Source organism: Protomyctophum bolini (genome assembly GCF_963924005.1).
Source record: "Protomyctophum bolini genome assembly, chromosome: 9".
Taxonomy (NCBI): domain Eukaryota; kingdom Metazoa; phylum Chordata; class Actinopteri; order Myctophiformes; family Myctophidae; genus Protomyctophum; species Protomyctophum bolini.
The window spans coordinates 23,633,544-23,651,297 of NC_137870.1; the positions used below are offsets into that span (position 1 = coordinate 23,633,544).

General features: G+C 41.0%; 2 protein-coding genes across 5 annotated transcripts in view; one reads left to right on the forward strand and one right to left on the reverse strand.

The window, feature by feature from the left end:
• The window catches only part of cux1b (cut-like homeobox 1b), a 74,099-nt gene extending 65,181 nt beyond the window's left edge, over window positions 1–8,918 (reverse strand). For 3 of the 4 annotated variants that reach the window (XM_080773031.1, XM_080773029.1, XM_080773028.1), the window contains exon 1: window positions 8,820–8,918. In XM_080773031.1, the coding sequence (XP_080629157.1) occupies window positions 8,820–8,882 (63 nt within the window). In that variant the 5' untranslated portion in view covers window positions 8,883–8,918. The remainder of the gene's footprint in view (window positions 1–8,819) is intronic. The other variant, XM_080773030.1, reaches the window with a different exon arrangement.
• A 6,692-nt stretch (window positions 8,919–15,610) lies between these two features.
• On the forward strand, window positions 15,611–17,077 carry LOC308320982 (alpha-(1,3)-fucosyltransferase 4-like). The gene has a single exon (XM_080771739.1). The coding sequence runs from the start codon at window positions 15,754–15,756 to the stop codon at window positions 16,933–16,935; it is 1,182 nt and encodes a 393-aa protein (XP_080627865.1). The 5' UTR covers window positions 15,611–15,753; the 3' UTR covers window positions 16,936–17,077.
• Window positions 17,078–17,754: the final 677 nt, after the last annotated feature.

Consider the following 17,754-nt stretch of genomic DNA (forward strand, 5'->3'; position numbering starts at 1 on the left):
CAGCTAAAAAGCTATTCAGAGGCTTCGTGCATAGAATGACTTGACCTATTCCACACAGCCACACGCAAAGACGCATCAAACTATCAAAATCACAATCAATAGACCAAATGGTCAACTCGACAAACCATGCTGAAACGTCAAAACCTGAAACCTCCTCAAAACCACACTGGCCGAGTGTCAGACTAGCTACACACACCTTATCATTTACCATCAGATAAAGAAGAGTTAAAACACGGAGCCCAATCCTTTCATGTCTCGTGACAGTGACCGCAGCCTGTTAGGCATTCCTTCAGTCTGCCGCTCAGACAGTTTTATGGCAGAAGGCAGCCAATCAACTATTCAGAGCTGTTCTGGAGTGTTTGTCTTATTTCACAGTTTACACACTAGTTTATAGGTAGTTATTATGGTCACTATGGTGATGCCATACATTTTTTATGGTCTTTTGGTCTGAGGGCATAAGTGAAATAAACAAACACACACGAAAACAAAGACGCACAAAAAACACACTCCCGTGAAAAGTTCCCTCTCCCCCTCCCTCACTCCGTCTTTATCAGTCTCTCTGCATGCCTGCCTATCTCCCAACCTTCTACTTCATGTGAAACGAGGATAGCCAAACAGACTCTCGTCAGTCCTCTCCCATGTTCCACAACATCTGGAGTTGATCAGAGGGGCTCCTGGACGTTCAGGCCTCTAGGCCTATTAATAACCATAAGACTGAACTCAGGGTCAGACAGCAGTCAGCGGATGGGCTCATGTCTACTAAACAGATAAAACCACCAGTCCCCTCCCCCTCTCCTACGTTGCAGACAACTCTCACTCGTGAAACACTTAGGAAGCGAGGGTGGTGAGTTCAGTGACGAACAGCGAATAAAAGCTTTTCATCTCTGGTGCACTCAACATTCCATAATGGAAAATAGTCACCTTGCCCCCTTTGCAGACACAAAATCAGGAACACAAATGATTCTCAAGACATTAGATGAAAAAGGAGCAGGGAGAAGTCAAGATCTAAACTTCTGCAGTCTTATAGAGACATCTGCAAAACATTTTCTTCTTTAAAAGTATTCTTCTTTTTTTTGTGTTAAAGGCTATGGAGAATTGCCTAGGCTAATTGTGAAACCATTTTCTGTGTCAGGGCTTCTTTAGCTGCCTGCATGCTGTATCCCTTCTATAAATGTTCTATCCACAAGTTCAAGTTCAAGGCAGCTAGTCCTATTGAAGAGAAGACAGATGGCAAGGTCATCGTCTGTTTGCTCCAAAAGGTTAGGCCAGTCAGACAGTTCAGGTCACAACAGGGTCTGTAGGGGTCAGACCACCTCTGAACCCTGGCTCTAGTCTGACAGCTGTTAGGGTCAAAGGTCAGGGAGGGGTTAATGGTATCGTCTGAGGACATCCAACATTAGGAACAGAAATTAGCACGGCATCATTTCTAGATAATTACCCATGTATCGGGTGGATATAGGCCTAAAGACACTAGCTAGTCCTATTGATTGTTTGAAGCCTGGGCAATAATATTAGGACTCAGTAAATGTATGTTAGTGGTTTTAATCGTTCAAACTTTAATCTACAGACTAGTACAAATTACATTGAGGCCATTACAGTGAATGTGACGCTAGTTCGCCATTATATTAAAGGGATAGTTCACCCCAGAAATATATTTTTTTCTTCCCATATGGATTACTCACCCCATGGAGACTAATTTGAAGGCCAGCAGTGTTTCCCTATGAGCAGACAAAGTCTCCTTTGTGTCAGCATAGGGAACCACTGATGGCCATCAATTTATTGGCTTAGGTAGGAATGAGTCAAAAACAAAAAAATATCCATTAATCCAATTCAATTCATGGGTTGAGTAATTGATTGTTTGGTTGAACTATCCCTTTAATGATATTTGTAGGTCTCAGCTCAGATCAATTATATTTCCCCACAACATAAAAAGGTATACGTATAGGTACAACCTCCTTACATCACTCTAACATAGAGCACATTCTCAGCTTCTCACTGAATGCTTCTCACTGAAACAGCTTATAGTTATACAATTATATGTAAACTCCAGAAGGATTTTAATGCAGACACACAATTTCCATTCAATACAAAACATCCATCCAAATTAGAACGCACACGCACGCACACACACACACCTGTGCATACAGGCCAGTTGAATCATCATAATCGGTGGTAGTTTTCTGCTGAGCCCAGCCAGCAGACTGTGTTATTTTTAGAGGCTCGACACAGAAGCAGCCAGTCCAGTTACTCTGAGTTGGCAGCAGGACCATTGTGGCTCTCACTGCTTTTTAACAATCAAAATGGGAATGAGCTCAGTATAAACAATGCGGAGGTGCATGGGACGGTGACAGAAATAAAACTAGCTAAGATTTCCAACTCATTACAACTCCATTACTTAATATTAGGCTCTCACCATTTAAGTTGGGTTGTATGAACACCCTCAGCGGCACAAAAACAATAGGAACAGTAAACTCACTTACATCAGGATAAATATATAATCAGGATATTTAACAAATATCAGGCACAACCAAAATCACTTTATTTTTAAATAGCAATTTGCCAGGGATTTGTGGGGCTATTAATTTCATGGAACATTCACAGTCCTTTGATCCAGTACAGCTATTTAGTATTTACTTAAGAAAATGAAGGTAAAACTACCAGTCTTTTTCCAACGGCTTGTGGTAAATAGCTATGAGGTGAAGTGAGAAAACTGCCAGCCTTGCATAATGCATATTAAAACAAAATACAAGCAGTTGCAAAACTGCAAATTTCACAAAATAGAAATTGAACAAAATGTTGCACAACAAAAACAGAGATCTAGACAGGACCTGGGCCACAGGGGGAAGATGTTCCCATCTGATTTGATTGATGCGTAGAGCCTAAAGGCCAGTTATGGATCCAGCAACTCAAGCCATGATTGGCATTGAAAATTACACAGTGTGAGCTATTAGCAGATAGTGAGCCATATCCTAATTCAATCCCTACACCATCAGAGTGCACCAATATCATAATTCAATACCTGGACCATTAGCCTGCAGTCACCAATATCATAATTCAATCCTAAGGCCACCACTCCATGCCAATATCATAATTCAATACCTGGACTATTAAAGCACACCAATAGGACTATTAGAATTCAATACTTGTGGTCAATGATCTAACAGACAGTGACACCGGAGTCGCAGACTGACATGGGATAAGGTCTAGAGAACTATATACTGAAGCCTTATTTAGCCAGGTAACACTGAGATAAACAACACTAAAATTAGGAAAGGCAAACCAACGGTTCACCAATAGCGAGCTAAGCTAAAGGCATTGATTTGAATAAAATAAATGTGAAATTATTACCGTCAATTATGTCTTACATGTGCATGTGTTGTGAGATATGGAATTTAAGCTCATCCAAACAAAATCATTAACATTACTGACTGTCTTCTATCCTATGTCCAAGGGCTTCTGGAGAAACTAAATGTTTCAGTTACTTATCGTTTATTAATGATAGGCTTACTACTACTAGAGTACTTGAGATATCTACAAATCTACAAAAAAATCTACAATTGAAAATGTGTGCACGTCTTGTGTTACAGTAATACACTGGAAGTGTTCATTTTGTGCAATTAATTTAAATCCTTGATTGATTCACAAGTATATATAAGTTAGCCTTGCCATGGGGCCCATAGGGCAGGAGCCTATCTCCTGTTTCTGTAGCATGAGGCAGCTTGATGTACAAGTACATCCCCTGGACATGACGTTAGCATGTCGCAGGGATTTACCCCCAATCCAACCCTTGACAAGTATGTATAGAACATGAATATAACACGCCATGGCGATAGTGACAAATGTATTTCTTTTTTTTAAAAGGCAGATTCTTCACTGCAGATAAAAGCGTCAACCACCTGTATGAATGAGGCATCACCAACACAATTTAGGATTGTATATTCATCAATTTAATCTGAGTAACCTATTTTTTTTAATTAAACAGTAATTGAATCAAGAAAATAATCAATAGTTACACCTACACTATAGTTACACCAACACAATTTAGGATTGTATATTCAATATTATTCATCACTTTAATCTGAGTAACCTATTTTAATCTTTTTTTTTTATTCAACAGTAATTGAATCAAGAAAATAATCAATAGTTACACCTACACTATTTCATATGCTGACTGCTACATCATATAGGAGTTTGCAACATTTACCTTCATTTCCCAATTTTTTGAAGATCAACTTCTTCCCGAAAAACCCAGTGTAATATCAGATACACGACAATCACAGTACTTCCACATCTAACATTCAGGAGTACACAAGATGCGTGCTGGACTGCTGGTGTATTATACGAAGGTGGTTGGTTTATTATACAGAGCTGAAATCAAATAATTTCATTCCCCAATCACTTACTAATAATTGTTTTCACCATATTTAGCAAAATAATCATTTTACCCGAAATTTAGCAGCCTTAATGCCTAAGAAACTTTGTTGGGTTGAGTGAGTCTCATCCGACTTCAGACAGGCAAAACTATTATTTTCCTAAGGGACTATGAGTCTTTTGTTTGTGGAATAAAATAAATCATTTGGTTCTAACAGTCGGGCCTATTACAGCACAGCATTCTGAATCATGGGTCATAAATTAGGCTATATACGCCTTCAAAAACTCACCTTAAATTAACACTAAATATCACTCTTTCCATTTAGACATTTCGGTTAACTGTTTCACATCTTTAATAAAATAAATCAGGTGACGTCCATCAAAAGTCAAAGTTTGTGGATATAACAAGATTTGTTTTTGGCTTTTATGCCTTTATTGACGGTTAGAGTGTAGGACAGGAAATAGGGAGAGAGGCATGCAACAAAGGTCGTCATGACCAACGCGCTGTCAGGCCAGAGCCTATATGTGGCATGTGCCTGGACCTAGGCCAGCGGGCGCCCAGACAAAAAGTACACTAAAGAAATTCAAAGAATTATTATAATTTCTTGCAGATTTATCATATCACATCTACAGTAAGGAAGCCTCACTCGGGCACAGCAGAAAGCAGGAGAAGGCTGAGGAGACTGAGAGTGTGGGATGAATCCACTGGGGAACATGGGCCTTCACTGTAGTGTGTAGTGTGTACCAATGTTATCACTGATGAGGTATGAGCAGTGCAGCTTATTTGGGTTTCTGGAGCCACAGCCTACCTCTCAGCCTCACTTGAAGTGTTGTAACCTTCATGAGGGAAAAGTACAAGCTCTCAGAAAACAGCATGACATAGCCTCAACCAAAGTAGACAGAAGAGACCAAAGACCTGACATGCTCTCTCTCTCTCTGAGTCACGCTTAGTCGCTCACCAACCCCCCAACACACAGTGAAACCTCAGTCCCCATGCCAGGTTTTGTCACTGGGCAGAGAACTGGTTGGCTACAGTAAAACCATGACGTGATGCCCCCTTCCCCTATACTCCCCAAGCCTGTGCAGCAACAGAAGGGTAAAAATATCCCACCAGTGAGTCCAGACAACCAGCTCATAAATTAACACTAAAACTCTTGCAGACAACAGCGGACCAGCCGCTGAGAAATGTAAACTGCTCAGGTTACCACTAACCACAGATCTAGAATCAGCTTTCAAAACCATCCCTAAATTTACCCATTAGGATAGGATGTAGTGGATAAATAAATATAAATATAAAAACCGCAACTCTATATCTAGTTCATCCCAGTGACTTTTTAGCCATCTGTTGCAATGGTTAACTCTTTTTCTTTCTTAAATGGCTCTAGCGTGGTTTGTTCCAGGAAACATTATGAGGTGAGATGCAGGCTATTAGGCCTAAATTGGGAATGGGGACCAAGAAAATCCTGTTTCTAATTTACACGGCTTTCGCAAAAACAAAGTTTAGTACAGTGATTTCCAACCTGTGGGCCGGAGCCCACTGGTGGGCTGTGAGGATATTGTAAGTGGACCCACAAATAATAGCCAAAACACTAAGATTTTATGACATATGTAATAATAATATTTAAAAGATTTTGTACAAATGTCATCATGGTATAGTTTTGTTTTTAAAATCTTGTATAAATAGTTTTCATTGTGATACAGATAAATAGGAACTTAACGTACACTATGTTGATTCAAGCCGGAACACAATCGATTGATCAATCATTAAAATAAACATGCTCTGAAAATGCACACGTCGCAGCCCATCCATCTGACCACTTAACACGGCAGCTCAGTGGTCAGATGGGTAGACCACGAATACTTTTGAGATTTCCAAGTGGGCAGGGCCCTGATCCAGAAAATGTTGGGAACCACTAGTCTAGGAGTCACTGTGCTGTTAGACTATTGAGTGATCATCATTCTCAAATGACACACAATGTTCCAGGAACCTGCTGGCCTAGGTAAAAAATAAATAAATACATTTTTTTTTAAACAGGAGAGTGAATGATGATCCCCTCTAAAGAAACGGTGTAATGGACAGACAGGGATTAGAGATGTTAAAGCCTCCTCCATCTGTAATTCACTGTCACCCTGCCATCATCTCTGAATCTCTGATCCATTTTCTACTGAGTGAGACCTTGCTAAAAGCATCACTGTAACTCCCATTTGGGCATGTAATGGTGAAACACAAGCGCACGAACACATGCGCGAGCACACACACACACACACACACACACACACACACACACACACACACACACACACACACACAGTTTCAAAGCACTCTCTGTCCTGCAACAACCATCTAGCTAGTTTCTTACAGAGGGAGCTGGTCCCAATGATCAAATGGGATTTTAATGAGTATGAGCAGTTTAAGCCTCAGGAATACACGCTACGTTGGCTTACAGCTATTGACATCTAGGCTGTGTTGGATTTTCATCATAAGAAAGAACAAACAAAAAAAGCTCTCATTTGTGGGTGCCTGTTACACCCAGAACACACACACAGGCGTAAAAATAAGCACACACATGCTGTCCATTTGGTCAAAGCAAAAAGCAGCAGAAAAACAAGTTTGCATTTGGATGATAACCCGTGTGCAGGGCAGACTGTAATGATCATATACCAGCCCAAGATTCTCCTCAGAAAATAGATGATAAAAAATGATTATTCTCTGAAGGCTATCCTCTAGGAGCCTCTCAGTAGGAGGCAGAGTAAATAAGATGTCATCAATAATAGACAGCGAATGTTCTGAGCAGTGTTGCGCATACCAGCGCACGCAGCAACGCACACACACACACACACACGTGCACGTGCGCACACATACTTGACTGATTCCTATCCTGTAGACAGGCCTGCCAACCGCCAGCCTTTTCGCACACGCTCAGATTCACTGTCCTGACTAATCGCTTGTGATAGGGGCCTTTGCCATAATTACCCAGGGCCTTATCACAAACTTATGTGATGCATTTTTCATGTCTAGGCTGCTGGCAGTGCTTTCACTGCTCTGGCAGTCAATCTATGAAAATGCCTGATCTCAGACAAATTTACACACACCAGTTCAAACATGGAGAAGGGGGTGCAAGCAAACTACAGGGCCATGGAGGGGAGAGGGTTGAGGGGCATCAAAAAGAGACAGACAGACAGTACACACAGATACACCCCATATTTCCTATTAATAAAAAGCAACAACAGGAGGACAAAGTATAATCAAATAAATAGAACCAAAGCTTTGATGATGTGGTGTTAATGTAACACTAAGACTGCTGACAACACTTGTTAAATGTCCTTTGTCTACCCTCTGCTGAGGCTATCATGACCTAAATAAAAGTTCAAACCCTACGCCCATGGAATTCACAGAATAATGTAAGATTAATGAGTCTACCCTACATAATACAATATTATGTTTTGACAATAGAAACTGGGCTAAAGCCCCTAATATTCACAAATTGAGCCTCCGAATGCAGTATGCAAAGTTGAAATGTCAGGAAAATACAATAGATCCATTGTGTACAGATTTCTGTTATAGGTCACTCAAGCTATTATATACAGTGGCTATATTATTCTCATAGTGAACAGGCCTATTCCTTATAGCCTTTACTGAGGCTAGGGATCATCGAGACTCCTCTATGCATGACGTGCGCAGTGCCGGAACATTTCTTGAGTTCTTTATCAAAACAAGGTCGTGGTTCTTTCTAAAAATGCTTTGTGTCAGCAGCAGTGGCTGTCCCGTCCACTTCCACAGACGTGGCACCGTCTGTGTGTAGAAACGTTAGCCATAAAGTGTATAATTGAGCGGTGCGAAGCTGCTGTGGCGAAACAAAAAAATGGCTGTTGATAAATCATCATCACCATTCCCAGTTCCCACATAAATATAAACACTTTAACCGACGTTAGCCAACTAGCCTGCAAATGCTTATTTGTGACGAGTAAACTTGCCAAATTGACAGTAAAAGCAACAACACAAGCAGCAGGCGCAATGTCCTGCCTGTGTGAACGGTGTCACCACAGCGCCACCGTAATGAGTCGCACTTATTTTCCCCCAAATTATCCAACCTTGCAGCGCTAAAGCTTCGGGCTAACTACGGTTACGTGATTCTGTAAAGTTAAACAAGATTTCCCCCAAGTCGAAATGATCACAAATGTTTACAAATAACAACCATTAGCTCCTTTGGCGCATCCCCGCGGCATCGCCCGGCTGCGAGTCGTAGTGTCCGATCGATGTGAATTGAACAAAGAGGATCAATTTCTGATCAGCAAAGAGAGCCACTTTCATCGATGTGAGCAGAGGTCTCGAATTCTCTAACAAAACACCAACAGAACGACCACTAAAACGCAAAACACCAACCCCCATCGAGAAAACACACCTCAACTAAATACAAAGCGGACACTTTGAGAAGAATACAACTGACCTGTAGTTGTTGTAAATCAAAACGCTTCCAATATTGAAACATCGATCCTGCATTGGCCGCCATCTTGAGACATATTGAGACAGGAATGAGATGCTGATAGAGAGCGTGAGGGTTGGAGTTCAGTGGAGAGGACTGGGCAGGGCACAAAACACGAAGCGGATCGCCCCCACAAAGCCCCTGTTGGTGAACACATGCACGGAATGGAGTTATATCGAACATGCGCGCTGCCTCAATAACGCCACAATAATATCGGGTTATAATAATATACAACAATACAATGAATACATGCTTTATAACGACATTTGGTAATACACAGGAGGCAAGCAAAGTGCAATAGTTTTATATTTAATTATATTTTACCCACTGCAATTTGGTGCTGTTTGTTATTCTAGAGCATAAAAGATTATAATCGGCTATTAACTAACCAAACAAGTTTCTGAGACTCATGGTGCAGTTTTTACTTTTTATGTAATAGGTTGTTATAACCAGCCTACAGGCTCGGCATATTAATTACAGCGGACGTGGACGGACTGACCATTAAAGAATTGGTAAAAGATGGAATGGACTTCTTGGCTCATCATTTGTGAGTGAAGGCATTTTCTCTCTAGTAATTTGACGAATGATCTGATCTTGTTACCATTCACCTTTTTATTACTTAATTAATATGATACTATAAAAGACAATATAAAAATAATATTGACAATATTTACAACTGAATATTATATATTTAACAGCACAATTGGTGCACAAATGCACAATTAGCATTGTCGTTTTTCACACTGATAGAACAGCAGGTGTCCTTTGCTTGAGAGACCATGCAATGCATTATTAAATTGATATTTAATATAATATAATTAATTATTGAACAAGCAGGTGTGTGAGATATAGGCATAATACCGGTATATATTTATGCAGATAGGCTACAGACCTATATAATATTACACATAGGCCTACCGTATACCCTACTGTATTTATGTCTCTCGCTCTCACTCACGCACGCACGCGCGCGCGCGCGCACACACACACACACACACACACACACACACACACCAAGTAGGCTAAGAATACACAAAAGAATACGCAGTGTGTCTGCTGAATAAATTGTTTTCTTTTCCTTATCCAATTGATCTATCAGAATTTGGCCAGAGTGACTGCTTGGACTGAGTCCACTCTGTAGTAGATTAATACTCAGAGCCCATTGCCTTTCTATCAGGTCAGCCATGGCCTATACCCTATACTGAGAAGAAAATATTCAACTGTTTTATTTCCAACCTTAATAATGGTCATTTATTTCACAGCAATTACACTTCAATTGCAATCACTAAAAATAATTCCAGAATTTGCCATAGATAATGGTGATTTTTTCATTATATTTTTATACAGATCTCAGTATTTTTATATAACCTTTTCTTTGAGCTCATTACTGTTTATTTGATGAGATTATATTTCTGAATGCTTTTTAGTTGCCAGATTATATCTATATAAAATAGCTTGTCATTATTTCAATGGCTACTTCATTTTGGCGATATAATTAACCATATTCACATGGTGGCAATTTTGGTCCTACGTCATACCCATAGTGCAGGGTTGTGAAAATCCACCTAACCCCATTGTGTGGTTGTATAAGTAGGCTACTGTAAATAAGTACCAGTAAGATGCCTGAGGGCGAGAAGCGACCTCGCCCTTAAGGTGACATCAATTAGGGATCTCCATGTATGGGCTTAATATTGATGACATCAGGTATTTATCTCCATCCTTGGTGATGTCATGTGCTCCATCCCTGATGATGTCACGTGATGTCACATGCTCTTTCACCGATTCCATATAGTTAACTGCGACTTTCGGTCGCAATAAGACAAACATGTAGACTGTATTGGCCAATGAAGAATTGAAGATTCAGTTTGATTTGGTCTACTCATCTGCCATCCCTCACCAATTACATTTTCAGCAAGATGTGGTGAATGATAAGTATTGTTTTACAGATTCAATATCATGCATAAATGGGAGTTGCTACATAGTGAATTACAGCAAAGCCTGATCTCCTCTACTGTCTATCATTGTCTTTTTGCAAGTATTACTTAATGTTTTGACATTTCCGGCAGAAGACTGAGGAGCCTTGTCATTAATTCCTTCATTCAAGCCTTATTTACCCACCTTCGTTAGTGTTTCACAGGGCTCGGCTTTGTGAGATCAGATGCTGCCTGTGATTAACCCAAACAAGAAATACAGGTTTCACATAATACATGCTGGTTCACTAACTTTACAACATGTCCATCATGGTGTGTTTATTGTCTCCTGCCGTCACACAAAGCAGCTTGATCTAGAACGTGATGTGCTGCTGTCTTACTATTGATGATAAAATCATATAGAACAAATGCGCCTCCAAATGTCTTTTGATAGTGCATGATCCTTTGATGTTTTCGAGTCATACTGTACCATTTAGTATCCTTCTGAGAACTGGTCCAAAGATCATTTACTTAAAGTACAGTGCTGCTATATTCAGAGCCATTAAAGAAATAGCCTACATTTGTCAAAAGACATTTTACGAGCTAATATTCTCTATATCTTATTGTCAGGTTTTAGACTTACAAAGCACCAGCTGTTACCACAGGGGGTTCTAAATTATTATTCAAGACTGAGAACTATAGTAAATAAATTAATCTCCGTTGTTCATGCCATTCTTGACTTACAGTGATGGTAACATGAAATGTAACACAAATGTAATCCTTAAACTTGATTAAATCATCAGCATCATCATCATTCGAGTGCCCTCGAGATCTGCAACACAAGCTGCTTCCACTGATCTCTGTTGCTCATTGCCACACCAAGTTCATTCAGAGAGAGGTTCGACCGAAGTGAAATCACTGAAGATACCTAAATATAAAACAGAAAAGCAAATTCACATGATGTATTTCCCGCAGTCACAATGCAGTGCACCTTTTAATCCAACACAGCTACTGTATAAGTAAGTTCACCCTTATGGGTCCATTTGCTTACAATTGTGCACTTTGAGTTAAATGAACACAGCAGATTTTACAGTGAATAGCAAACCTTATGTGGCTGCTGGGACTGGGAGGGGTGTGTGAGGAGATGGATGTGTGGCCCATTGGGAGCCGAAGGCAGGGAACAACACTGATCATGTCAGACAGGCTGGGGAGGCTGCATAAGATCATCATCACCCTGCAGTGGAGTGAATCGCCACAGCACCACTTTCACACAACCTCTGACCCCCGGGGTACTCACTAAGGTCATGATCAAGGTCAAGGGTCAGTGAGGGCCTCTGTGATCAGGGTCCTCTCAGAGCCCAACCCCCTCCTCCGCATCCACAGTTCTAGCTTCTTCCACTCACTTCTTCTTTCTTTGTATTTATTTTCTCTCTTTTGCTTTTTTTCCTCTCTGGATGGGACCAATTGAGACATCCCATCCCCTGGTGGAGAAAGTAGGCCTAAAAGGGGGGGAGAAAAAAAAGGAAAAAGAATTACATGGAAAATCGATAGGAAAGATGAGTGAAGAGCTAAGGATTCCATCAAAAAACGGTCTCTGAGTGCGGGAATGGGTCAAGCACACAAATACGCACACACACACGCACGCGCGCGCTCGCGCGCACACACACACACACACACACACACACACACACACACACACACACACACAGGGAGACAGATAGATAGAGAGAGAGAGAGAGAGAGAGAGAGAGAGAGAGAGAGAGAGAGAGAGAGAGAGAGAGAGAGAGAGAGAGAGAGAGAGAGAGAGATTACCTCTAATGGACATGACAGTGTCAATAAACAGTGAACAGAGTTACAGAGGAAGAGGTGTAAGGTCTGTTACAGTTTCCTGTACATTCCTCATCCCATATGACATGGCTGATATACAGCAGTATGACCTGCAGGGCTGTGATGATCAAGGCACTGAAAATACAAGTTTGTTACATCTCATTTCAACTAAAACACACCAACTTCAAAGTGTTGCCTTCATTGTTGACTCTGAGTCACTCTATCTCTTTTCATGTGTACACAACACATGCTTGTGTTTTACTGTTGTGAGGTGATAGGTGGGCGGCTGAACAAGAGGAAGACGTATTGATCCTTTCCCGCGGATCCAGGATCTGACACGTGGCTGAACGCTTTTGATAATAAAGAGATCTTTTTTAAAGGAGGAAGGTTGGAAACAAATAAAAGTCCAGCTTTGTGTGTGTTGTCTTTGTTTGTATTAAGATTAATGATGGTAAACTACAAGACACACTATATATCACTATAGTCTGACTGTATTTACACATAAATAAGAAAGAATAAAAAACACTTTCATCTTTTAGAAAAAAGGAATAAATTAAAAAGAAAAACATTAAACTCTGAGTTTTTAAGTTGATCCAAATCTTTTTTGTATTTTAATGTCAAAATACATTGCTATTTGGCATAGAAAATAAGAAACTTCTGATGTGTGAGCATCTAAGTTGAGTGCAGGCATGTACAGTGTGTATCTATATAACTTAGGATGACATAAGATCACAATGTTCTGCTTCTAATTCATACACGTCACCCACAGGGAGGACAGTAAAATGATTGGCTCAAAATAGAACGGTTGAGATGAAAGAGGGAATAAATAATGCAGAAAGAATACAAAGCCTCTTACGGGGATAACTATTCACAAACATGCACTCACGCGAACACACTCACGTGCACGCACACACACACACACACACACACACACACACACACACACACACACACACACACACACACAAGAAGAGAGAATAGATGTTACAGGAAGGAGGAGGACCCCCATGGAGATATACAATCTTCTTGCTTCATCTTGTCCCACCTCGGCTCTTCTACCACCTTTTTTTCCTCACACAGGGAACCACAGGACTCCCATATCTGTGGTGAGAAATATGTTTTCTCACTGTTCTTATGTTTTTTTTCAGGCCACCAGAGCTCAGACATAACACAGAGCACAATTGTCAACCTCTCTCTCTCATCATTCTTTCATAAGATAAAATAAGATAAAGTTGTATTGATCCCCAGAGGGAAATTCAGGTGTCATAGCAGCAACAGCTCTGAGAATGAAACACCAGGATAACAGATAAGAATAGTATTAGTTACCAACCAAACAAACTTTAATTAAATTAAGATATCAGCACTCATCGCCAGATGAGTGAACATATGCATGAATTTGGAAGTCCTTCACAAATACAATGTTTGAGAAACATTGATTTAGAATGGATCACTGTCCAAATATGTCTCATTTATTAATGTGGTTAAAATTAAGGACAATTCTGGGTCAAAATGTATCTTAATTAATAACATTCATTCATGCTTAAGCATTTCAAACATTGTGCTGTCTAGTTTGCAACTGAAATATTGTTTATTCATCACATTAAAAATGCAATACGTAGATTAGGCTAGAGTTCCAATATACCACTTTTAGTGAACTTGTGCTTGTGTAGGGAGACACCTAGTGGACATTGATCTAAGTGTTGTAGCCTATTATAATTGAGGTTTAGGGGGCCTAAGACTAAGAGGGGACTTTGCATGATATCCTGATATACCTGACCTATACACTTGACATGTAGGCTATTGTATTTGTAGGCCTTGTAGCATATTACTACAGAACACAAAATGGAACATATTTTTGATGGGCGCTATTGCTATAGCACCTCCTATATACAGGTTTAATGTTTGTCTCGTTGTCTAGACAAACATTAAAAACGCCATTGACAATGGACAGTCTAATGTTTGTTTTGTCACTAACACAAACATTAAATGCCATTAACAACAGAGTTTAATGTTTGTTGTGCATATGTGTTTATCGCCTAATAGCCAGGCCAAAAGCACTCTTTTTATTCCACAAATTTGCTTGGCCTCTGGCCCGAAGCCAAAATAAAGAACTATATGATTTAATATTTTTGAGGTGCGCTATAGCCTCTCCTATAGGTTTAATGTTTGTTTTTAGTTCAATGTTTGTTTTAAAACGCCATTGACAATGAAGAGAAATTAATGTTTGTTTTGTCCCTAACACAAACATTAAATCCCATTAACAATAAAGAGAATTTAATGTTTGTTTTGTTTGTTTGTTTGTTTTACATCATCATTACATCACCTAATCATAGCAACATGAGTTAGACTTTAATAATTCCCTCCTCGATGTTGTAAGATGATAAGAGCGCCCCTCACTTCACACGGGTGTGATTTTTTATTTAAATGCCCCATTAATAAAGTAATGGAAAAAATGAGCCTACGCCCATCAATCCGACCTGTAGGCTACGTCGAATTATCTTGCAGCTTGTCTAATAGGCTACTTGCGTGTTATGCAATCGGATATCTAGGCTAGGCCGCTAGGCTACTTGCTCTGGACTAAGGTGTTTACTCAACCTAAAAGAGCCTCAGTGAGGGCGACCGACAGTCAGCAAGCCCCACAAAGGCCCCATTCAACGGTAATGGGAATCCAGACCAGGCCAGCGCTGCCACGTCAAATGTTTGAGAAGTGTGTTTTTGTGTTTGTGCCTCGAGTCGGACGACAGCGGACACCACACTGAACAACACTGACTGACTAAATTAACCCACTCAGAACAATGCAGGTAAAAACCAGGAAACAGTCCTATTGTTGGTTACTAGGTAGGTCACCTGGATATCGGCACCTTTATTATTCTTATCTTACACAGATCTACAAGAACAATATGGGAGGAAGGAAGCATTGCAGTTAACAGGCAGGTTTTGAGAAGGGAGGAAAAGATTGTGAGGACTAAGGACTATATCCTCATTTGACCGACCATTGGACTGTTTTCAAAGCTGATTTGAAGTTAAGATTAGACTACTAGGCTACTAGCTGTGAAGAAGACCTGGCGAAGTCACTGGAAGAAATACAGGCTTTCTGAAATGTTGATTTCTGAAAGGTTAGTGAAGAGCTGGTGAAGGAATTGAAAGAACTACCGGCTCCGATGGAATGTGGCACTCATTGGAAACTAGGACGCGCGCCACTTGCAACACACCGAGCTGTCAGTGTCAAGAGCTCCAGTGTGACCCGGCTGAAATCCCACGCTGTGTTTTTTAAAACACCGTGCTCCTGGATGACTGTGGGAACAGTATGTTTTCTGTTCGTCTTGACTGTTTGTCTCCTCTATCTGCCCGACCCGTTGTCTCAAACATATATCTCTGTTACTGTTACTACTGGAGAGCCCAGCCCGGTGACGCTACTGATCTGGACGCATCCTTTCAGTAGGTACCGAAAACTCCCAGACTGCGAGGCGCGCTACCAGATTCGCGGATGCACGCTGACTGACGACTGGCGCGCATACCCGCAGGCGGACGCCGTGATCATCCATCACCGGGAAATTGCAACCAACGTGTGTGAAGTCCCACCGGAACCACGCCCCCGTGCGCAAAAATGGATTTGGATGAACTTTGAGTCCCCCACCCACACACCCAGGCTATGGCGGTTTGAGGGAGTTTTTAATCTCACCATGAGCTACCGGGCTGACTCAGACATTTTCCTGCCCTATGGGTACCTGATGCCTCTTCCAGTCAGACCACTGGGTCTTACGCATGTTCATGTCCTCCGTGGGCCTTCACGTCCACACCCCAGACCCCGTCTTGTGGCCTGGGTCATCAGCAACTGGTCAGAGTCTCAGGCCCGCGTGGCATTCTACTATCAGCTCAGCCGTTATGTCCACGTGGATGTATTTGGTGGTGCGGGACGCCCATTACCTGAAGACAGAGGGACTAATAGTGTGGTGCAGTTAGCCCAACGATACCAGTTCTACCTGGCACTGGAGAACTCTGCGCACACGGACTACATCACAGAGAAGGTGTGGAATGCCGTACTGGCTGGAGCAGTTCCGGTGGTGCTGGGTCCATCCAGGGAGAACTATGAACGCTTTCTGCCGCCAGAGGCTTTCATCCATGTGGATGACTTTCCTACGGTCCAAAGACTGGCCCAGTACCTGTTGCTGCTGAGACGCAACCAAGATCGGTTGCAATACCACTTGGATTGGCGGAGGACTTACGCTGTACACCAGCCCACTTTCTGGTCTGAACACTACTGCACAGCCTGTCGAGTTGTAAGAAACGCCAAAGGCAGGGCTGATGTGGTCACAGACCTTGCAGGTTGGTTTCGCTCTTGAAGTGTGTCTAGCTGACTCCTCACCCCTACAACACCAAAGGAAAATGAAAGCCATGAGGTGATTGTTGACTAGCCTACACTAGGCCTAGTGCATGCTGCCTACTACACCTCAGAGAGAAAGTGAAGGGATATGCTTCTTTAATCATTTCCTGGCCTGGAGACAATGTGATTGTTATATTATTTATTGAGAACTGTGAAAATTGTCTACTTTCTACTGTGTGTGTGTGTGTGTGTGTGTGTGTGTGTGTGTGTGTGTGTGTGTGTGTGTGTGTGTGATAATATTTTCATTTTGTGTGTGTAATAAAAAGAGACTTACTGTATGAAAAGGGAAAGCAGAGATATTCAGGATGCAAGCCATAAAAGCATCTCTAGTCCGCTGAAACCAAAGCTATTGGCACCATGCATGTTATGAACATAAATAATAAATAAAGATCAATTAAAAAATCAATACATTATATCGGTGAGTTGTCTTGACTGAACTATGCTAATCAGTGCAGTTAATCTTCTAAGCTAATCAGTGCTTCTGTTATAAACCTATAGGAGATTCTTGCTCAGAGGGGTCTAAGTAACTGAAGGACACTATAATTCCCACCACGCCTCATTATAGTTTACATGCACATTGCATATATTGACCACCAAACAATTAAACAACTATTTCCTATTTTATAGATCCTCCAAAAATGGGAGGGAGAGAGATGTGTTTTGATAAAGGTTTTAGAAGTAGGCTAACTATTACAATATGTTACTTGATTTGACTCATAAGCAAGAAATTATCCATCTCATCTCCTTACCTCAGGAACAGGAGTGTGATATTGTCACA